Source organism: Fringilla coelebs (genome assembly GCF_963513975.1).
Source record: "Fringilla coelebs genome assembly, chromosome: 5".
In the NCBI taxonomy this organism is placed as follows: Eukaryota; Metazoa; Chordata; class Aves; order Passeriformes; family Fringillidae; genus Fringilla; species Fringilla coelebs.
The window spans coordinates 68,448,687-68,471,593 of record NC_140033.1 but is presented as its reverse complement, the minus strand read 5'-3'; the positions used below and the strand labels follow the sequence as shown (position 1 = coordinate 68,471,593).

The window sequence follows — 22,907 nt, the reverse complement described above, 5'->3', positions numbered from 1 at the left end:
TTTGCCACATTGCTTCCTTGCCTGGCCACCAAATAAGCTATTAATCGCTTCACAGACCTTTTTCTGGGGAGGCCTCCCCACAGCATCTCAATCCAATAAGCATTAACTTTTTTCTCAATCTATTTACGAGTTAATGATTTTTAATCTGACTTGACAAATGAGAAATTGGTGGGGAAAAAACTGATCAACACCAGGAAAACTCACCTCTCTATTTAAGGGGTGCACCTCTATTTGAGATTGTCCCCTCCATCCCCAAAAAGAATCCCACAAGCCCCATCCCTGGCATTTTTATGGCAGCATTTAAAACACAACAGAAACTGAATTGTTATTTTTCCCAGGGCTGGGAGAAGGTGGGGAGGCAGCAATACGCCCCAGAGGCAGGGAGAGCAGGGAGGAGTGTGCTGCCTTACCCCAGGCCACCAGAGAAGCTGTGACAGAGGCTGCCTCTTCCTGCAGCACTGCTCCCAATCCCACCTTTAGCACCAAACATTCAACACTCCCTAAAGCTGAAGTTTGGCCACACAGTCGGGATGCTTCAGGCTGAACCAGAAATGCCAGAGCAGCACTGACATAAACTCAACTCTGCCATTTTTAACACATCTCCCTGGTTTGGCTCCCTGTGCTGGCAATATCCACGGCTGCTCCTCAGCTGGCTAACTCAGCAAATGAAAAACATGTCCTTGACTGGATCATCTGGATGACCAGCTGCAGGGAATGGAGACACATGGAAGGAGCCAGGGCCCAAGCTGGAGCTCTGGAGCACAAATGGTGGGTGAAGGAGCCTTCACCCTCTGTGCTTCAGCTGATGCAGTAACTTATGCCAGCCTCCCTTGGCTTCACCTAAGCTCTTTCCCACTCCCACAACAGTATGTAAAGCATTTTGTTTCCACAGCTGAGGAGAGGAACATCTCCTGAGCCGCTCAGGGGGAGAGCACCACTACCTAGCCAGGTAAATAAGATTTCTTGTGAGAAATGAGGCATAAGCAACTCACCCAGAGTCATAAGTCTGCAAAAAAAAACTGCTGAGACTGAAAATGCAACCTAATATCAGCATGTTTCAGTTGGAAAAATCTATCCTTATTCCTCTATTCCTACTCCTATTCCACTCATTTTATGGTTTTATTGCAAGTCAGACAACCAAAGTAATTTCAGTTGAAAAAGAGAAGCAAAACAAAATCCCTCCAAAATTTAACTTTTGAAACCTGGATCATTCCCTCTCCTCCCTGCACAAGCACAGCCCCACAAAGCTGAACTGGTGGATGAAAAGGAGCTGTCATCTCTTAGGGCAGAAGAGGGGAAAGCTCTGGAGCTCACATCTGCCTTGCCTCTGGCTAGACAGATAAAGCACTACACCCTCCTGTAACCAACAGACATCCTTTCTTTCCCTGTGGCAGCCTCCATCTCTCATATCCTGCCCACTTCCCAGCTTCTTTAGCAAAGAAGGTGAGAACCACATAGCCAGAGCTTCCTTCAGTGCACAGCCTTGGTTTGTACTCTCAGCACCACCTACCAAACAGAGCAAGCCCACGGAAAAAACATATCAACCTGTAATTAAAACCAATCATCATCTACAGGTACAAGGCACTGAATTAAAGGCTGCTGTGATTCCTGTCAAGAAACTGAATTTGTAATCATTTAGCATGTGTTTCAACACAAAAAAAACCCTCCCAATAATGTACAACAAAACCCTCACTCTCATGTCACAGTGATGATTTGAAGCAGGCACTTTCTCTACCATCACCACCACTTGAGCTCAAATACAAATTACATTAGCAGGCAATATTGGTCTTTGAATGCAGCACTGCAGGAGAGAAATGCTGAAAAGTGTGCAGGAACACCACCATTTTCTGGGCAGCTTTACCCAAAGGTGAGGCAATGGGCAGTAGTTAAAAGTGCTTTTTTTCCCCCAAAGCTAATATTTAGCTCTTCAACCACTTTTATGGTTAGCAGCTGGATTTTCATGGCATCACTATCGCTCACAACTGCCCTGCTAGGAAGTTTGGGGTTCTGCTTACAGCTGGTGACATTTTCTGTATTTCCAACAGCACTGAAGGTGAAGCATTATAAACAATAATCAGGCATGCCAATACTTTCATTATTAAACATAAAAGTCAAAAAGTGAGGTTTAAGTTTGATGTCTTGTCAGAGCTGGTACACTCAGTTCCCCATCATCATCCATGGAGAAAAGAGGGGAACACCTTCAGAGTGATTCATGTCACTCTAAAATAGACTCCACTCATCTCTCCAAGTTCAATTTCTTTCCACTGACAGTGATAAATGCCTGCATGATCAGTCTGACATGACAGTCCACTCTGAACACTAAATTATTCTTGCCCCTTTGCTCATCCCCACTGCTTATCCAAACTCCACAGCACGGTATGGCTGGCACAACTATTTGCCAGGCTGCTCTATAAGCCAGCTCATGAAACTAATCCAGGCAAAAAATAACTGGAGGGAATGGGAGTTGAGGTGTTTTAGGTTTTTTTATCCACTGTCCAGATCAGCTGCCTGACCTGTTTCAGTGCAGCCCCAGAAAGAGTTGCACAGGAACACCTGTGGAGGTGCTGATAGGGATTTAGAGACTAGATAAAGCCACAGATTTCAGGCATGTAGGAGTGGATGAAAACAAGCTGTGTATTAAAAAACCAAAGGCCAGAACCCTTGGCTATCTGTTCTCAACAATAAAACAAATAAAAATCTTCCTGTCTGGCCTAAGGCATTTCTCTCAGGGCAACAGCTGCTATTTTGTGTGGTGCTTACCCACAGGTCCCATTTGGAGTGCCTGCATAATGACTCCTGAAGTAAGGTATTCCTGCTCAAGCAACAGCCATCCCTCAAAGGCAAACTGTTCCCTACAGAATGAAAAAAGGAACAGCAGTTTCCAACCCTGACTTATTGTCAGTCACAGCTCAAATGGAGTTTCAAAAAACAATGCTAGCAAAAGCTGTATCCCTGCTTCAGGACTAAAAGCTCCCCTTTTGCCCAAGCTGAATTTCAGCAGTTTTAGGCCATGCATTGCTAAATAATCTCTTGACTCTTTTCACAATTCTGCTCTCTTTTGGGGGAATGGGAAAAGGGAAAGAAAAGCATTCAGAGAATAGATGAGAACAGAAAAATTATGCAATCTTCAGACCATGGTTAACCTGACCTACTGCTGGTGACAGCCTGAATCCCACGAAGAGGTTGGATAAGAGACTTCCAGAGGTCCACTCTGACTGTACATTTCTGTGATTCTATATTGGGGTTTCATTATCAGTCTTTTCTGAAATCAAGTCTTGACTGACTTTCCTCTCATAATGGTCCTCATTGGTCATTAATACCTTCAAGCTCCCAGCCTCCATTTAGCATCACCTCTCTGTTCAGCTGCCTTCTCTCACTCCATTTTCCACACATGGCATAGCACAAAGCCAGGTGCACAGCATGAACGTTCAGGAAAAGCAGCAAGCAGAGCCATGACACCAGGGAGGGACACCAGGGTGGCAACACTCCACCCACCATGAGCAAAGGAATGTCAGGAGCAGGCACCTGGGGCTGCATTCATGTGCCTCTGTGTATGCCAAGAGGAGCACACAAAGCTATGGCTGAGCAATGTTCAACACACCGTGGACCTTTGGATGGAAGGGGAGGCATTCATGCACTCTGTCTCCAAGCTTCTGCAGGTGCCACTCCCCATCCCACTTCTTATTGCACCCGGGAAAAAAGTAGGAAAATAAATCAGGGAAATCAGGATGGTTCCTTACTTCCCAGCTGTAGGAGAAAGGGCAGCTGTGGAGAGGATTTCCCCCCTGGCTGCAGAGGAGCCAGCCACTCTTGTTCCTGCTACAGGGGGAGGAATGGAGACTCTCACTTGTCCTTTCCCTGGGCAGAAATCCTGGACTACAAATACGAGGTTCTATTTGGCAGCTGGGTGTTGGCCCTATGGGACAACTCTGCCCTAAATGATATCAAGCGTCTGCCTCTAAAGCAGGAAACATCACACAAGAAAACATCCCCCAAGCACATGAGTTCTTCTGCTTCTAAGGAACCCAGAAATATCCCCACACCATTCAGCATCTCCCCTCCATCCCCTGCAAAGCCAGGGTGCCAGGCCAGGGCTCACAAGCAATGTGTTAATTTCTGTATAGTACACCCAGCCAGCTCCCCAACACCCAGGCACTTCCTCTCTGCTCAAGTGGGCAGAGAGAGCCCTGCTAATTTCTGTGTCAATAAGCACTCAAAAAAAGGCAAGATGGGGGGACTTGCAGAGCCCCTGCCATTTGCTTGGCTCAGACACAACTTCAAGGACTGCAGTAATGGTCTAGAAATCAAACAAGTGGCTGATAGCACCAATTAACACCTTCCAGCATAACAATACCTTCATCTCAGCTCTCCCCATTCTCTCAACAGCTTAACATATTGGCACCCTGAACGACTCCTCTCCCAGACAGCAGACAAACAGCAACGTGCAGGGCAGTGAGGAATGAAGGTGTGTGCACAGTGCCCCGGTATAAGTGAGGCAGCACACAGAACTGGCGGTTATAAAATATATTAGAACAAAAGAAATCAGAACTGGACTTGAGGCACCTGAGCAGGTGAGATAAATCTAAAGAATTTTTTTTTTTTTGAAACAGACTCAGATCCCTTTTTGTCAATAGCTACAAGCTGAGAAGATTTTTTTTTTTAAGAGTCTTCCAAGAAAAAATACAGTGGCATCTTTGAACATAGGGAGAAAAGCCATATAAACAATTTAATCAAACCAGGGGAACATCTTACAAAAAGATCTTTACATTTTCTTCAGAATAAAGAAGGAATAAACACAAATAATTTCTTGTGCTTAAAATATCTCTTCTTTAAGCTTCTTGTGTGAAGGCAAATTTGCAAGCTCAACCACATGCACGAGTCTTGCACTGCAGGAGCACCTAAGGCTGCTCCCATGCACTGCATTCTCAGCACACAGATTAGGTGCTGCATGGAGCTGCAGCCAGCTCTGGTGAACAAACACAGAATGGCCCAGAGAGAAAACTTGGGTTTCAGAAGAGACACTACCTTCTGCAATTAAAACATGAGTCTGGAATACATTGACTTGAAGCCACTGGACCTGCTCTAAATTTGCACCAGTGTAACTGAGTACAGCATTGTGCCTGACAGGGAGAGGAAAGGGGCATGGACTTCTCTTTTATTCCATACGCTGTTTTACTCAAGCTATAGGGCTCTGGATCCTGGGATTCCCAGGATTACAGCAAAGCCCAGCTTGTGCACAGGCTACACCTATTAGACCAACAGCTACAACCAGAAAAAGTGAACAGCTTCTAGATTAAGAGCTCTTAGGGGGTTCTTTTTTTATTCCCCCCGAATTTGTGCTACTATTTAAAATAATAAAACAATTATCCTTGCCTGAAAGGAAGGCTAATTACCCTTCCCGGGGACACTGCCCATCCACCTTCAGACACGCTGGAGGGGTGGCTGCAGCTTGGGTGCATTCCCAGCAGGGAGAAGCCTCGGGCTTTGCTCCTCACTGCTGCTGGGAAAGGAGCAGTAATCCCAAACCTGCTGAACCAGGCTGCCTTCCACCACTGCCCAAGGGCTCTGCCTCCAACATTGAAATGCTAATCTGATTTTGTAAACCCATAAACAAAAACAAAGAGGAGGACACAAGAGGTAAAAATCCTCCCTGAACTCCATCCCCAAACCCAATCTCCAGCATTCAGGCTCTGTCTGATGGAGCAGGATTTTGCCCACAGGAGTGAGTCCCACAAGCTCTGATATCGAAATTGCTCGAAGGGAGCATCTTTACGGTCAGATGTGTTTAAATGGCCACTTCCACCACACACTGGAATACCCTTTGTTTCAGAAATCTCTGAGAACAGCTTTCTACTGCAGCAACAGCCCGGACACAGATCGGCCAGCCTGACTTGCTGCCCTTTTACAACAGACACCATCAAATATTAACAACACTAAAGCCTAGCTGTGCCTGGGCTCCAGCTCGACCTTGCATTGTACCCACTTTCCCTGCCTCCCCCAAGCCCACACTTTTAAGACCCATAGCTCATAAAATGGGGGCAAGCACCTTCCCAGAGATCCTGGCTGGGAGTCACAGGTGGGAATCACAGAGCTGGGTCTGACCCAGGGAGGCAGAGGGGACTGGAGGAAAAATAGCAAAGGTTGGTTTGTGGGGAGAGGAGATCCAAGGGCTGGGAAGTGGAGATGCTCAATCTCAGAGATCAGGAGGGACACAAGAACATCCCAAGGCTCTGGCTGTTCTCTCTGCTCTCCCTTCAAACCCTGCCAGCACACCCACATCTGTAGGGAGTCAGCACAGGGGGTCATGTCTCACCAGCCAATGCTCCCTGCCAGAAGGAGCACTGAAACCATCTAATTACCCTGAAAGCTGCCCTTTTGTTTCCCATCCTCCCTGTTTTCTTCTGTCTCCTGACCTGTTTTCGAAAGCATTTTGGGCTGCCTGTCATGTGGAAGCCAGATTTTAAAGACAAAGCAGAGGCTCGAGATATTTATCCCTCTGCTGGCTCCAAGGACACTGCTGCTACAACCAATCTTCAGGGAAAAAGAGGACAGAGTCAGCAACATGGACCATGGGGAAGGGGAAAGCTGTTCTGCATGCCACAGCAATTCCTGACTGGGGTAGCTGAAGCCAGCCGTGGTTAACTTAGGCCAGAAGGTCCAAGGGCTCTTCTCTGCCAAGTTTAGCTCTGGATGACAGTGAAATGTGCTTAATTTGACAGTTTCATTTTAACATGTATGGGCAAAGTCTAGAAGGAGACAGTGGCAGCAGCAAGGGAAGAGAGTTGGATTATTATAAGGTAGCTTTTCTGTTGCTTCAACCCAGTGCTTAGCACTAAAAATGGATACAAAAAAATTATAGATGCTAGCTCTTCGCCCTAGCAATGAAATGATCAAACACAGAGTGTCTTCAACACAGTAACAATTCTCTCACACATTATAAAAAATCAGCCTTTCACTATAAATTTCAAACTGCCACACCTCTAGCATCACAGAAGCTGAAAGCTTGGGCATAGCACAGGGGCTGGAGAACACAAGGAGACTTTCTGTTGATTACTCTTTTCACTTTTTTTTTCAATCTATAATATAAGAAAGTTATGGCACTGACATGACTTCTGTGTCCTCCTCAAACTGCTAGAAATACACCCTTGTGAGCATGAGCAAAGTGCAGTTCCTGGAGCAGACACTGCAGGAGCAGAGAGAAATAGGTGGTCAAGAAGTTGAATTGGTGGAATCCTGCCAAATGCAAGGAAAGAACCTGGCTTGTGCCCACGTGCCAGTGAGGACAGGGAAGAATAATGCTTCAAAAGCACAGGAGAACATCTTCAGGTCCCTGCTTGACTGTCTCTCTTTAAGAACAACTATCAAGTGCAGGTTTTCCTTCTCCCTGCTTTTCACCAGGCGGTCCCAGGTGATGGGATGGGTTACTGCACATGCCTTGGCATCAACTCCATGAGCCCAGCGCATTCTTTTGGCTATTTGGACACAGGATCTGTTGGTAACCCATTGCCAGACACACAGATCACACACCAGGTGTGCCAAATTAAAGTGAAAGGGTACAAGAGCGCATCATCTTCTCCTCTCCAGGCTCCTGATAAGCCCACTCTGGCAGTCCTGCAGTGGCCACTTCATGACCACCATCCCCTTCTGATCACAGTCCCCACACTGGGGAAGCTGCCCTCTCCATTTCACACAAGTGCATCCCAGGCATGCAGGGCAGTGAAGGGTTAATTTAATTAGTTCTGTGTGTGCTCAAAGAATTACAGGCAACTTCATTTAATTATTAAGTAGCCAATCAGGTAATCTCTGTATCTGATTAGCACACTAATGAAATAATGTCTTCCAGTTCAAAGCTGTCATTCCAATCAGGAGACAGCCCTTCAGCTGGAAGGAAAAGCTGGCCAGGTTTCCATGGGCTCAAGCCTTTGGATTTTGAAGAGGGGAGCAGGGAGCAGAAACATTCCCACCTTCCCTCTCCTTGTCTCTGCCTCTGCACACAACAGCAAGGCTCCCTGATGCTCCAGGCAAGCATCACCACCACCTCCACCTCACATCCCTTCTGTCCTGCTCCCAGCTGCACAGGAAGGCTCCAGATACAGAGCCTGCAGAGTGCCAGGCTGTTAAGGGTATTGCCTGGGCACTGCCAGCTGAGAGATCTGCTAAATATGTGGGGCATGGCTCTGCTATGGTCCACATGGGAGAAGAGGCACACAGCAAAGCCATTACAGCACTAAGAGGAAGCCAGAAACCTTCCTCCCTCCCCCATGCCACGAGCTGCTCCTGTGTCATATGCAGTTATTTCCAGCCTGGGGAAAAGTGCAAGGCGGCAGCTGTCACACGAGGCAAGGACTTGCCCCTTTCAAACAGGGATTTCAGGACTAAATGACCCATTACAACTAACACAGCTGCAAGAACTGGGACACTTCCACACAGCCCAAGAGGGGCTTTGGGAGTGGGGGAGGAAAGCAGGAGACAAGCAGAGGGTTAGGATCAAACTTCCAAGACCTGGTGTGGAGTCTTCCATCCCTCCACCTTTTAAGCATTAGCTCAGTTGTCCTCTTCCAGTTGCTGCTGTTCAGCCTAAGCATAGCAAGGTGGGATGTGCAGCCCAGCCCAAGCCTGACACACACCTCCCCTTCCTCACAAACCCCCCTGCTCAGACCCAGCTCAAACTCCCTTTCCCAAACAGCAGCACCAGCTACTCCAGTCCAGCACGGCTGCTCTGTGCCTAGCTGCACACCTCCTAGCTTCTAATTAGCTAGCCTAGGTTTATCAGAGGAGCTGCAGCAGGATGTGGTTCAGCAGGACCAAACCATCCCAGCTTCTATCCAAGGAGCCTGGCAGATGTTGCTGCCCAAGCTCCAGCCTGCTCTGCTGCCTCTGTACTTGTGCATGTCCTCACTGCCAGTTTAAGCACTAACTCATCTTCAACTGCCACAGCTGCCAGCGTGTCTTCACCTTTCTGAGCTCCAGATCATCTTCCTGATTATGTTTCCACTCTGCCGGTGCCTCTCCCAGGGAAAGGGCGGAGCCTCCAGGATGCTCACACCAAACAGCGCTAGTTTCAAGTCACCACTCCAAAAACAAACACTGAAAGAATCACAAGAGGAAGCAGAAAAATTGTGAGCAGTCCCCAGCCAGCTGGCTTTCTATGAGATTGCTCAAGTGTTGACACTTTTTGTTGACCCTTCTTATCCTGAGTATTTCCCATGAACAAGAAACAGCGCTGCTGGGAGGGAAGAGACACATCTCCCTCTCTTCCCTCTGCTGAGTACAGCCATTCCAACTGCAGGAAACTGGTTAGATCAAGAAAGTCAGGCTTGGACAGCACAATGAAGCATCCACTAATAATCAATCCCTTCACAGCAGTCTCCCTGCCAACTGGCTAAGGACTAGGCAATGATTATAAACTGTAGTCGCTACTCCAAGGAAAAACAACACAACATCATATGGTGGCCCTTAAATTCTGAAACCAGTCCTGCTTACAAATAAAGACAAGGTTTTCTAACTGCCAGTCCCAAGAAAGACCTCAGCCCTGAAATCCAAAGCTGGGTTCATCCCATTTTGTGTTTCACTACTCCCAAAAAACCCCAACCAACCAAAAAGCCATAAAGCTTCCATCATTAAAGTTAACAGAAAATCCTAAAAGTGCTGGGAGGGCAAGTTTAGCACACAAGATGCTATGGTCACTCCTGTCTTGCTGGCATCCCACTCCCTGCCCGAGGAGGTGTGCACAGGAGGAGCTGGTGGGGCAGGGCTGCCCCAGCACTCATTAACCAGCACAGATGCAATTTGAGCCCAAGCACAAGGCACTGAAGTGGCCACCTGGGGACCCGGCCACCTGGGAACCCGCATTCCGTGACAGCTCTGCCCCACACATTCCAGCCCCCCCATCCCCGGGCCCTGAAACCGGGTCAGGGAGGCACAGCATGACCTGATCTCCACCTCTGATAGCACCAAGCCCTGTCCCATCCCCTCCTGCCACCCTTGCCACAGTCAGGCCAGATGCGCTGCCTCCCTGCAGGCAGAGCAAGGACACAGACACCCATCCAGGCATGTGCAGGGACACCCTCTCAATGGCACAGCTATTCAGAGCAGCCATCATCCAAAACTTCCCAAAATGACAAAGTCCGGGCATTTGGCAGCTCAGATGTTTACTACAGAGAGCAGTTTGTTCCACCAAGGGACTCACAACACCCTCCCAAATTACACATTTCCCTTTAGGGGATGCCACAGCAGCTGGAATCGGCTCGCTTCTCACATTCCTTAATAAGCACTTCCACTGGAGAGCAGGGTGGATGCAGGGCATCAGCTGCAGTTACTCATGACTGGGAGCTGGGCTCCCTTTCCCCACGCTCCCAGCACTATCTGCAGTCTAAGAATATCCAGCACCACCCACCCTGCTGGGGCAGGGGGAGTCAAGTGGTCCGAGCTCCCAGGCATCACAGGTCTCCCTGCTAGAGGAGACTTTCACTCTGCCTCCCCCAAGCAGCAGCAGCCTTCAGTGGGGCCCCTCGATAGCTGGTTGAGATCCTACAGATCATGGAAAGATAATCCATTGCACTACTAATGCACTACTGCAGCTGTCCATGGAGAAAATCCCCTTTCAACCAAAAAAGCCCCCTCAAGCCCTTTGATCCTCTCCAACTCACAATTATCTTAAGAGCAAAATAGTCTTCGGTGCCTCTGCACCTTGTATCAGGCTGAAAGAAAGGAAATCGAGACTGCTATTCCCTGTTTATTCTACATGGCTGCCCTGTCCGACAGGGCAAGCTGCTCCAGCCTCTTCAGCACAGGCAAACAATTCCTGATGGATAGATATCTGCATTGCTGGGCGACCAGAGCCACAGAGAAACCTTTTTCTCTGGGGGAAATTTTTTTGTTTTGTTTTTTTAGAGAAAGCCTGAATTTTCTTGAAAAGAATTTTGCACTATCCTGGTTTTGTGCGACTCTCAGCTCCACTGAAGGTTAACTGATTTCAGCTGCACATTCAGGACTGACTGTGGAATCAACAATTTAAATTTCACCACCTAACTCCAAATTAAAACTTTTCTAAGCAGAATGTTCACTTGAAAAAAGAAATGCATCAAGACTCCCAGCTCCACTGAAGTTTAACTGATTTCAGCTGCACATTCAGGACTGACTACAGAATAAACAACTTAAAGGCTCACCACCTAACTCCAAACAAAAATATTCCTAACCAGAATGTTCACTTGAAAAAAATAAATGTATCAAGGCTTGATATAACCCAAAACCCTTTCAGGGAGGGTCTTACTGATAAGGTTTCTTCCCCAGGTGCCCTCCCTGCTGCATGACCTGTTGTTACCTGTGCAGGCTCACTCCACCTGCTCCCAGGGCTGCGGTGCGATAAGCGTTTCTTTCAGCAGAAGTGTCAGCTATAAAAAGCCCTTCCCCTCCCTGCTGCCTGTTTCCATTCCTGTGCCACTGCTTCAGTCGTGCTGGTACAACCCTTTTGTGGGGCTGTGGAGGGAGCTGGCTGGGGGAACTGCTTCTGGGGAGGCACAGCTCACTTTAGAGAAAAGTTTTTTATCTGGGTGAGCAGTTTTACTGCCAGCCCTGACAGCGGCAGGAGCTGCTGCCCTGGAAGGCAGGTTGAGAATTGATGTCCTCAGGCTCCACCAGACACTGCTCATGAGTCCATACTAACAACACAGGGGAAAAATAAGCCATGTGATGGCCAGCTCTCCAGTGAAGGAAAAAAATATGAAAGGAAAAAATGTCCCTTCTCTAATGCTCTGAAATTCTATTAATTTCAGAGGTACTACACTTTTTATGATGGTTTTTAGAAAATTCATCTAAAATTCCCAACAAACTACTACTCCTAGTGCACATTTCTCCATCAATCAACCACTAATAAGTTTTGAATTCTGGACTGACTCGACCTAAAGCAGCAGCAGTGCCAGAGCCTTGGACAGGCTTTCCTAGAGGGAGTGCTCAGCATACTTGGCCACTCCAGTCATCCCAAACATGTTTACATGCCAGTGCACACGTGGGACCTGGGAAATGCACGGGACACAAATGACATGGCCATTGCAAGAGGAGGGTGCAGTAAAGAGGAGAAGCAAAGGGAAGCACTGAGAAACATCACAGGGACATGCAGGGCTGCCATTTTCCATGCTCAGACTGAGAACCCTTCTGAAACCAGGACTCACTTTTACTCCCAAGTGTAACATATTTTGCATTTGAAAATGCATTTTGCTTCCACAGAGAGCGGGTAAGGTTGTGTATTTATGGGACATGAAGAGACTTGCATGGTGGGCCAGTAAGGATCAGGCCTAAGTGAGGTCACAAAATACCACAAGAAAGTACAAAAGAGGTATTTTTCCTTGCTTATTTTTCAGTATTTGAACCTTTCCAGAACACCAGAAGAGGGAGCCTTTGACTCCTCTCCCATGCTCATCATTTGTTTTATATTAGTGACAATGACAAGCTCTATTAAGAGTCAAGCTCTTTAAGTGAACTCTCACCCTTTGCCTCCTAAAACAAACAAACAAAAAAAAAAAAAAAACCAAGCAAGAAAAAACCAAAAAAACCTCCAACCACAACCCTCTTTGCCTTGTGTTATGGATATATAAATATTTTTGCTGCCACACAACTCCCTATATACAGGGCTCACCAGAAAGGAGAATGCTAGGTCTGCCTTCCAACCCTTTGGCCATACAAAGCTCTGGCCCCTTTACAGCAGGCTTAGCTGGAGAGAAAGAGCCAGAGAATTAACAGCTTGACCAAAGAGGAGGAAAAAGACCCTCCAGAGCTCCTTTTACATCCCCAGCCCCAGCAACCAGAACTAAACCACAGCTAGAGTTTCAAGAGCCACATTGGACTGACCTGGCAGCTTGCAGCCACCAAAAGCAGGAGGTCCTGCTCCCACCACAGACCAACAACCCCCACAAAAACCCAGCCAGGACCCAGCAAGCAGCTGGGATGCTGCCAGGAAAGGGGCAAACCACAGAGTCAGAAGCGTGGCTGAAGTGAGGGCTTGAAAGGGAGCGAGATCTTCTTTCTGGCAACCAAGATCTCTCTGGCAGCCGGCAGCCCCCAGGAGCAGGGGAGCTTCATGTTTCACTGCCCCCTCAGCAGTGCAGGCACTCTCCTTCCCACCAGGCTGGATGTGTCTGCTTGACCACACTGATGTAAAAACCAACAGAGACACCCCCCTCTGTTACTGAACCGAGGGAAGTTACTGCAGGGAAGAGCTGAACCTGTGTAAGTGCACCCAAGGGTGAAGAGCCTGCATTGTTTAAACCAGACCAGTCCTAAAACCACGCTCAACTGGTGGTCTAGCCCAGGGCAGGGGTCCCTGAGGACCATTATGCCCCTCATGTTTCAAGTAATTTGGTGTTAACCTTACATACTGCCTCCCCCAGCCAGCTCTCTGCAGTCCTACCCCGGGTAATACCAGCAGCTTTGCTTTTTCAGTGGGAAGCTGGTGTTTAAGCTAAGCATTTATAGTACATAAAGAGTTTGTCAAGAAGTTGAGCCAGCACTGAAAGGCGTTGCCACATTGGGCTGCAAGACCACCTCTGAGCGAAGCAAAGACCTTGACTGCCATCAGCTCCTAGCGTCGAGTTATTCCCCCATCCCTTGTAAAGGCAGTCTGTAAAGCCCTCCCCAAAAAGCAGAAAAATGAGTGTTCTGGCAGTAAGCAAACTGCGCTCTCCCCACTTCTCCCCATCAGCTGTTTTCTGTTCCTCACACAAAAGGCTGCAAACCCCTCCTAATTGCAGGAGCCTTCCACCTAACAGACCCTGCTCTCGAGGCCCTCCTCCCCAGGAACTGGGGGAGAACTGGGGCACAATAGGAAGGAGACCGGCTAAAGGGAATAGATCTGTTAAATTAACGCATTTTCTGTCAACCAAATCAGCTGCCCCTAGTGCTATTGTTGGTGAAACAATGGAGACCCCAGGAATGGGCACCCATTAAAAGGAACAAGCCTGCTGAAAGGATACACTCTGAGGCACAGCCTTGTGTGTTTAACAGGATTCTCTACTGTAAGGAAGGAGGAATCACTAGGCTGCATTGTTCCCACCACCACAGCAGATGCTGTTGCTTCTGGTAACGAGGGGGGGGGGGGGAAATTTTTTTAAAAAATTCATACATACCTACAATAATGTTTACATGACAAACTTTTTAATTCAGGAATTTTAACTCCTTGGCTGTTGCCATTTCTACCCACAGCTCTCTTCTGGAGGAGATTTTTGCCTGAAAGAAGTCTATGAAAGCATCCATTGCCATTACAAAAGTTAATTCTTCACCCTTCATGCAGGCACTTAACAGATGCCAGGGGCAGAATGGCACAGCTCTGCCGGCATTATGCACTGGGAGAGAAAGACCACAGTTAAGCAGGTCTACATATAAAGCTGCAACACTTTAAAGGTGTTACTTTTAGCTGCTTTGGTTAGAGCAAATTCCACAAGGAAAAACTTTTAAGGGCCGATTTAGATGCGCTGCGCAGAAGTTTAAGTCGGTTGATTGAACTGGCACAGGTTTGTTTGTGGTACTTGGGTCTTCTCAAACAAAGCAAACTGCAAAGTCATATTTAAGTTCCTGCACAAACTATTGTGGTGTTTTTTTCTAGTGGGGAAAGACTTGCACCTGATTATCTTAAATCGGTTTTAAAATAAACTCAGCTTAAACTGTTAAACTTGTGGGTACACAAACACTTCAGCTAACACCAGGCATGATTTTCAGTGTCAGCTGTGCCAGCAGAAGAATTGCCTATACTAACACCACATAAAATCTGTAGTATCAGGCTCCATGTGCTCCATCAAATCCCTGAAATTCTTATCGTGCTCCTCCTTCCCTTCTGCCTTCTACTGCTACAGTCATTCCCCAACTCCCCTGTCACCTAACTCAGACCCATTCAAAATGCTGCTGTCAAAATAACCTTCCTTATCCATTGTTCAGACACCCTTTGGCTTCGTGCAGTCACTATTTGTTTCTTTTCACAGGCTTAAGATAACATTTTAACTCATGTATCAGCCTCCTGAAATACCTATTCCTTTTTTTCGTTGTGGTTGTTATTTTGGGGTTTTTTCTGGTTTGTTTTTGGTGTGAGGTTTTTTTTGTTTGGTTGGTTAGTTTTTTTGTTTGTTTTGTTTTGGTTTTTTTTTGCATCCAATTACATCAGGGTATCATTATATAAAAGGTAAACACTTGTGTAAAAGTTTAAGATCTACAGTTGGGAAAGATGTGACCTGCATTTGAAATGGAAACTGCTTTCCAATTTGCAGACCACTTGAAACAACAGCTCTGAGAAGTATCTCTCTGCCTCCCCCCCTCCATTAATCTCAATGAACTCTAGAGCCCAGCACTGACATGCAGAGTGTTAATGATTCTATTACACACAGAATAACTAAGACAGCAAAAGCAGCAATGCAAGAAGTGGTGCTGGAACAAACAGGGGGAGAGGGATGGGGCACTGCAGCAACTGCACCAAACAGCAGATGGGACAGGTAGAAAGAACAAAACCAGTACTGGCCCTTGATTTTGTTTGGTTTTATAAACAACAAACACCCAGCTCACACCTCGGATGAAGCTGATGCTGCCCAGGGGAAGCAGAGCCATCACAGAGTGGCCTGAGTGTATAACCCAAATTCTTTACATAGTGCTCCATAAATGGGTCTCTCCACACAACAGGACCAACACTAGCTTTTTGGAATAGGTGAATTCCATAATCTTTTCCAACCCTGTCTACTGTCTGTACAGCACCCCTCCCTGCACTCAGTTACTCTACCTTTCCTCAGACAATGTGTTTTTTTTTCTTGCAGGACCTTCTTGCTGCATTGATCTCACTTAGATTTTAAATTCTTCTGATCAGAAACCAGCTGGCCATCTTAACTACCACAGAGCAGGATGAGGCACCAGTAGGCATTGGATGTGCCACTGTGATACCAATCATAAAGCAGCACCAGACCCAAATAGCTACAGAGGGGTGGAGGCTGGACCTGGGTACCAAACCCCACTGTCTGTGTAATTAACCCCATACAAGCCACTGACAGAACAGGAAGGTTGTGCCATTTTGGTGTCATGGATCACGAGGGACACACCCAAAGGGCAGAGCAAGGGGATGCACAGAGAATTTTCAGCAGGACCTAACATGATACGACGGTGGAGGTCAGAGCGTATTTGGCCATCCTGCCCTCACTAGGAAAAATTCCTTTCAAAGTATCAAAATTCTAACACACTGCTTAACACATTATTTTTTTTCTTTTAAAGCTGTATCTGGTTTGCACAGATAGAAGAAACCCTGTTCTCTGCTCTCTCCTTCTCCAGCTCTCCCTCTCTCCACACTCTTCCTCCTCCTGGGGGACCCAGGGGAGCAGTAGCAGCTGCTGGTTTCTAACAGCCACATAATATTCCTGACAGAAGGAGCCTGTTCAAGGACCTGCACGGAGATACCACACTAGAGAAGGAAAAAGGCAGGCAAGAGCAGCAGTGCCCTCCCTGCCTGTGGGTGGGAGGAATGTACCTAAAGGCAGACCCAGAGCCCGAAGTGCTAGGAAGAGGCAAGAGGCAAGGAAAAGCATCTTAAAGCCCTAGTGAAGTTAACAGCAGAGGCAATTTGCCCAAAGGTGCTTTTAAAAACCACAGGAAATGATTTATGTTTTCCCTGTGTAGTGTGGCTTTCCCCTCTTTTCCAAATAAACCAAGTTACAACAATGTTTTGACTATTTTCAAGCACGTTCTGGAAAGCCAACCACCCCTCGACCTACCCAGGTAGAAGTTCCTAAATGTTGGAGTTCACAGCTCCTGAGAGCACATGCCAAAGAGCTGGGTGGCCATGCCACACTGGCTCCTGTCCAGCGTTTTCAAGCTGTGCTGAAATACGGTTGAAAATGTTAAATATTCTCTCAATATTTTTGATACAAACAATCCCCACAGCTGCCAGGAGGACATTTCAGTTGCAGAGGGAAGGGCACACGGCCAGGAGATCCTTTGACACAAGAAGTGTCCCACATTACTGTCCAGTCTTGAAGAGGGAAATAAATCACTAGCTATCACCACCTGCACTAAGTTGACTGTGGAGAGCATCCTTTCTGTCCATCAAGGCAATGACAAACAACAAAACTGACATGCCCCACACAGCCACACCTCCTCCTGCTGCAGTGCTGTTAGAGTAGGTAAGGACAAACTCCCTGATGCAGATCAGCCTGATGCAGGGAGGTTGGATCAGATGACTCAGTGTGGTCCCTTGCAACCTTACCCATTCTGTGATTTTACAAACCACCAAGAAACACGCCATGACAACCAAGCCAACACATCCAAAAGCCCACTTTTGAAGTGGCACGCAAGTTTTGTACAGCAGATGGCTGACAAGGCAGCCATTTAAAAGGGGAGGAAGGAGAAAAAAAAAAAATAAAAAAAGCCAACCCACCCCAGAAGGTAGAAGTGCTCTCTGCCATCCTCAGATCCATGCAAAAACACAGCATGAAGCTGAACACGTCCTGAAGCACCCGCTTCTGTCCCACTGAACTTTTGACCTGCTGGCGGTAGCTGAACCCCTCCTGAGCCCATTGCCGGGTGATGCTGCTGCAGCAGAGATTTAAAAAGAGGAGCCCAGGCGCCTGCATCTGCCAGAGCCAGCCTGAGGGCCAGCTGTGCCCACCCCCTCCCCAAACAATGCCCAGAGTCCAGCCTGATGGATGTGCCTCTTTCTCCTTGGACACCCCTTCCCTGCGGTCTCTGGCTATGCACAGGTCCAGCAAAAAGAAAATGAAAACATTTGCTTCCCAGGTTTCTGCCATCCAGCTGCTGATGGCAGTCCCACATCTGGAAGCCTGGAAGATTCACTGTCTTTTGAGCCAATAAGTAGAGGGTAAAGGGCTTGCATTTTAAAAGTGAAAAGGAAGGGAAAAAAAAAAAAAAAGAAAAAAAAGAAGAGCTCCATTCTGCCTCTGTAAACTACTAAAGGCCCCAAACTTCTCAAATACCCTCAGCAAATCTGCTCAGCACAGGAGGGATAGGTCCAGATGGCCTCTCATTACAGAGCCTTCCAGCTAGCTATGGAGAAACCCAGCAGAAGAAAAAAATATCAGGAGGGAAGGGACGGGGTGGGGAGTATGGGGGGAAGAAAAAACAAAAAATACCCAGCGCTTTTTAAAAGTTACCAACAGAACAGCACAAATTGGAAGACCTGGTTTTGTCTCCTTTAAGGACAGTAGCAGTGAAACCTTAACCTGACCTGCCTGCTGAAATTGGAGGGAGAGTGAGAGCTGGGGATATTTGTTTCAAGCAGAATTAAGGCTTGTTTAAAACTTCTGCCTTTTGTAAGGATATTGTATGAGTTTAGCACCTAACTCCCCCCTGGAGATACACTGGTATCTGAAAACCAGCAAGAAAAGTGCCATCAGCCAGAATTTAAGCTCAGAGGAGCTCACATCTCCTAGGAAGAAGAGAAAATCCAAGAAGAGACAGCTGCATCCAATGTAAGACCATCCCTTAGAGATACTGGACAAACATTAGCTGTGAAGCTCAAGGGGTTTGAGCATGAGCATCCTCCAGCTGAAACCCTCTGAGCTTGAGATCTCCATTTTCCCTTCTGCATTCACAGATTCACTCCAAGCACCCCTTTTACTCAGTGCCCAAATGGACTGGGGCAATCACCCCTGGGTTCCTCATGAGGGGCAGTAACTTTTGAGGAAAGGGGCATACCCCAATCCGCTGCTCAGCTGCAACCACACCTCTCCACAATTATCAAAGCTAAAGCAAGAAGACATCATTCACACATGAGCACAGATTCACTTTTTGATGGATAGCTACGGTTTTATTTCCACCTAAAATTGTTTTAAATCCTGGCATCTCCACAAACCCCTAGAAGAATAGCCACCTCCATTTTATTCAGACACCCCTGAAACTCAAGCACGTGTCAGAGGTAGCAGTGAGACCAACCAGAAGGGGCACCGGTATTATTAGATCCAAAACCGTGGAAGAAATCTTCTTTATGCAGCTAAATAAAGCCCAAATTAAAAAAAAAAAAACAAAAACACACAGAGCAATACTCTTAGAAAAAAGTGCAACTCGCATCGCTGGCCATTGGTTTCAAACCATGAACTATTTGAGCAAGCTCTTTGTGCAAAGATCTGTTCCCAGATATCCCCAAACCAGTGGTGAGAGTGGAACAACTACACCAGGCAAGAGGTAAGGAGACACGGTGAGCTTCAAGGAACAGCAACTTTTGAAACTGCTTGTGCTGCTCTCACTCTGCCGGAGAAGGAGATTTACTCCACGTGCCCGAAAGGAGCAGAGCTCTGACAGCCGCATCCATCGTCTCGCAGCATCCCGATTTTAACCGCAATTTCCACCGACCCTCGGACAATCGCCATGCTTTAAAACCCATTTCTGCCAAGGGCTGCCGGCCATCCACGTGCACGGAGATTTTTTTTGGGCGATGTTTTCGGTGTGCTGCTTCGGCTCTGCAACACCCCCAGCACCAACACGCCCGCACTCCTCCTCCTCCCGGGCATCCCCCCCCAAAAAAAGCAAGTTAATTTGTTCCGAGTGATGATGTTAACTCCCCCAGCCTAAGCGTGCACCGGGAAGCAAAGGGGAGCCCACATTTACTTCATTTGTGAAGCAAGCCAGATGCTAATTGCCTCCAAAGGTGAAAGGCTAGTGCCTTGGCCCTTTTATCATTGTAAATTCAGGTTCCTTCAAGACTTTACGCTGCTGGGCCCGGAGAGCCTCCCCCTTTAATGGTTTGGCATCAATAGGAGGGGGAGGGGAGTTCTCTTTCGCAAGAAGTTGCATCATTGAGAGATCTTATCCCCTTTCAAGATTTCGTACCGCATAAGGGATTCCCCCTCTTCAGAAATCCACATCCTGCTCGAGGAGTTTTGCTCTTTAGGGCTTCGCGCATCCCATTGAACTTTTAAGCATCTTTGGAATTCGCATTCACGGGGCAATTACTGTCTTTAAAAAACACACGCCACCGCGTTATTCACCCGGTTTATTGCCAACGCGCTGGCAAGAATAGCTTTTCACAGCAAGCACAAAAGATTTCCTACCAGGACACACTTTGTTTGTAACATTTGTAGCCGGCGCACAAAATATTTACGGGACATTAGCGGCGCACATGAAAATAAGAATTAAAATCAAGCAGGAAAAAAACAAAAACCAAACAAACCAAAACCCAAACAAGCCACACGAGAAAGTTACATGGGAAAACGGGTCAGGAGGTACGAAAGCGGAGAGCGTTCCCTCCGTGGGGCACAGGGGCGGCGGTGAAGGCACCGTCGATCCCCCGGCGGCTCCGCTGAGCCGCACAATGAGCGGCGCGGTGCCCCGCGGAGCCCTCCGGCCTCGCCGGGGTGCGGCAAAAAGGCTCGGCAGGACCCTCCGCGCCCCCCGCCCCGCGGCGGCACCGGCCAGGTGGGGACCCCAACCCGCAACAAAAGGAGCCGACCCGGGCACAGCTGAGCGGGCCGGGCAAACCCCCCAAGAGCAGCCGCTGGTACCCCCGGGGGAGGTGGGGGGTTACCGGGCCGGGCCCGCCTCTCGCCGCCACCATTTTGGGCACGGGGGACCCACCGCGGGCTCCGTGCCGCGTCCGTCCCCCCGCCACCTTTGTGTGCGGACACCGGCCCGGCGCTGGAACAATGCGGCCCGGCGGGGCCGGCCCCGCTGCGCCCGCGGCCGCCTCCGCCGCCCGCGGAGCCGGGGGGCTCCTGCCCGCCGCCGCCCGGGACGGGCGCGCCGAAAGTTTGCGAGCGCGCCCGGGAGGGACGGGGAAGTTGCCGGGTCCGCCGCGAGCGGAGCGAACGCCCCGCGCCGCATCCCGGCGGAATGCGGCGGCTCGCCGGGGGCCGGGGGTGCGCCCCGGCACATCGCGGGGCAGCGGGAGAGGCGTGCGGGACCCGCCGGGCAGCGGGGGCGCAGCGGGAGCGGCGGCACGGACACAGCCCGCGGGCTGTCCGGCGGGACGCGGCGCGGCGTCCGCGGGGTTCTCACCTCGATCTCGAAGTCGGGCAAGCGGAAAGCGGTGCGGAAGAGCGAGCAAAAGTGCGCGATGGCCGGGACTTCCCACCAGGAGCGGAGCTCGTCCAGCGCCACCGCAGCCGCCGCCTCGGGGCCACCGGTGCCGGCTACGCTGCCGCCGCCGCCGCCGCCGCAGCCGCCGTCCTCCTCCGGGCACATCTCCCGCGGCCGCCGTCCGCCCGCTCGGTCGCTGCCTCCCTCACTCCGCGGGCGGCTGCGTGTGCCGCCGCCGCTCGGCGCTGCGGCCCCGCCCGCCCCCCGGCGCCACGCCGCTCAGCGGCCGCCCCCCGGCGGCCCCGCGCTGCCCCCTCGCTGCCGCCCGCGCACGGGGCGGCTCAGGGCCGGCGGGGGCGCTGCTGCTGCTGCCGCTGCCCCCCCTACCGCGGGCGGCCGCCGCTGCGCGGGCCCATCCTCATCGCCCTCAGCGCCCTCGCCCTCCGCCTCCCCGCCGCCGCCCGCGCCCCGCGCAGGAGCGGCCGCGCCGCCGGGAACAGATGGGCGCGGGGGGGCCCGCGCGGGGCGGGGCGGGGCTCTGCGCGCGGGGGCGTGTCCCGGGGCCGGAGCACCAATGGGAAGGCGCGATCGGGCGGGAGGCGGGGCTGAGCGGGCCCGGCGGGGCGGGGACAAAAGGCGTGAGGGCGGGGCGGCGCGCGGCCGTGCACGAGGAGGGGGCGGGGCCCTCGCTCATCACAACAACAGGCCCCCGGCGCCCGCCCGGCCACGCCCATTGGGCGGGGCCATCGTGCGGGGGCGGGGCCGGCGGGCGCGGCGCTCCCGCACGCGGCGGCTCCGCCGGTCCCGGTGCCGGTCCCGGTGCCTTGGCTGGCACCGGCAGCTGCCAGGGATGGCTCCTGGTGCAGCGAACCCCTGGGAATCCACCAGGGTTTCTGCTCCCACTTCGTGCCTCTGAGTGAGGGGGTCCAAGCGGCGCTTCTTGTTCACCGCATGCGGCTGCCACGAGGAGCCGGACGCGCTCCTGTGCCCGGGGACAGCTCTGTGTGTCACCCACACTCCCGGTCCCCCCGTTCCTCCTGGGGGGCTCGGAAATGAAGAGCAACGCTGCCCTGATTTGAGTTGTATTACGGGAAAACGGTCAGCGACAAATAGGGATGAATTACCCGCTTGTGGAGCCGCCTCAATGGGACAGAGTTCCAGCGCAACACCGAGCAGCTGTGACCTCGTGTGTGTCACTGCAGCACCTGACAACCTCTCTGCGGCCACCGCAGTCCAGCTTCAAAACAGCTGCAAAGGATCACTGTGCCCAGCTGCCTCAGCTTAGGCTCACCCCCCGTGAAACCAGTGTGAAACTGGAGTTCAGCCACAGCCACGGCAGAGCTGCGGCTGAGGGCAACTCCTTCAGAACTGCACTAATCCCACAGCCTGGTCTTAACTAGTGTGGATGCGAGGATGCAGTGAAATGCCCGAATTGGAGTGGGAGAGGGATATCTCCTTTCAGGAGCAGCCTGAAGCTCCAAGGGTTCAGGCTGCAGATTCAGGTTCACACATTGCAGGTACCCTGCTCTGTCTCTGACTTGGAGGGAAAGGCTGGTGGCATCATCAGTGCCATTGTATTGCTGCTAACACCTGCTGACATAAAGCAGTCTGATTTCAGCATGCACTTTTGAGATGTCCAGGGTTTCTTCTCCCTTTTTCCACTCAAAATGAACAATATCAACAGAGAGTAAGGTGAAGTATAAGCTCTGTGCTGTGTCTCAGGCCACTGCCTAACAAGACTGACCAGGGAAAACTGGCTGAGGATGGGAACAAGCTAGTTTAGAGAAGAAACAAATCAAGGAGCATGGCTCAGCAAGAATGAACAAGCTCTAATTTCATTGCCCTTTTTCCTATTGCAGGATCAAGGGATACCCAGTGAAACTGGAAGGAAGCAAATTTAAAATGGTGCGAGGAAATAT

The 22,907-nt window shown here is 49.9% G+C and overlaps 1 protein-coding gene across 2 annotated transcripts in view; it reads right to left on the bottom strand.

Moving 5' to 3' along the window:
• The window catches only part of CECR2 (CECR2 histone acetyl-lysine reader), a 92,509-nt gene extending 71,347 nt beyond the window's left edge, over positions 1-21,162 (bottom strand). For both annotated transcript variants that reach the window (XM_084205691.1, XM_084205690.1), the window contains exon 1: positions 20,968-21,162. In XM_084205691.1, coding sequence (XP_084061817.1) covers positions 20,968-21,153 — 186 coding nt within the window. In that variant the 5' untranslated portion in view covers positions 21,154-21,162. The remainder of the gene's footprint in view (positions 1-20,967) is intronic.
• Positions 21,163-22,907: the final 1,745 nt, after the last annotated feature.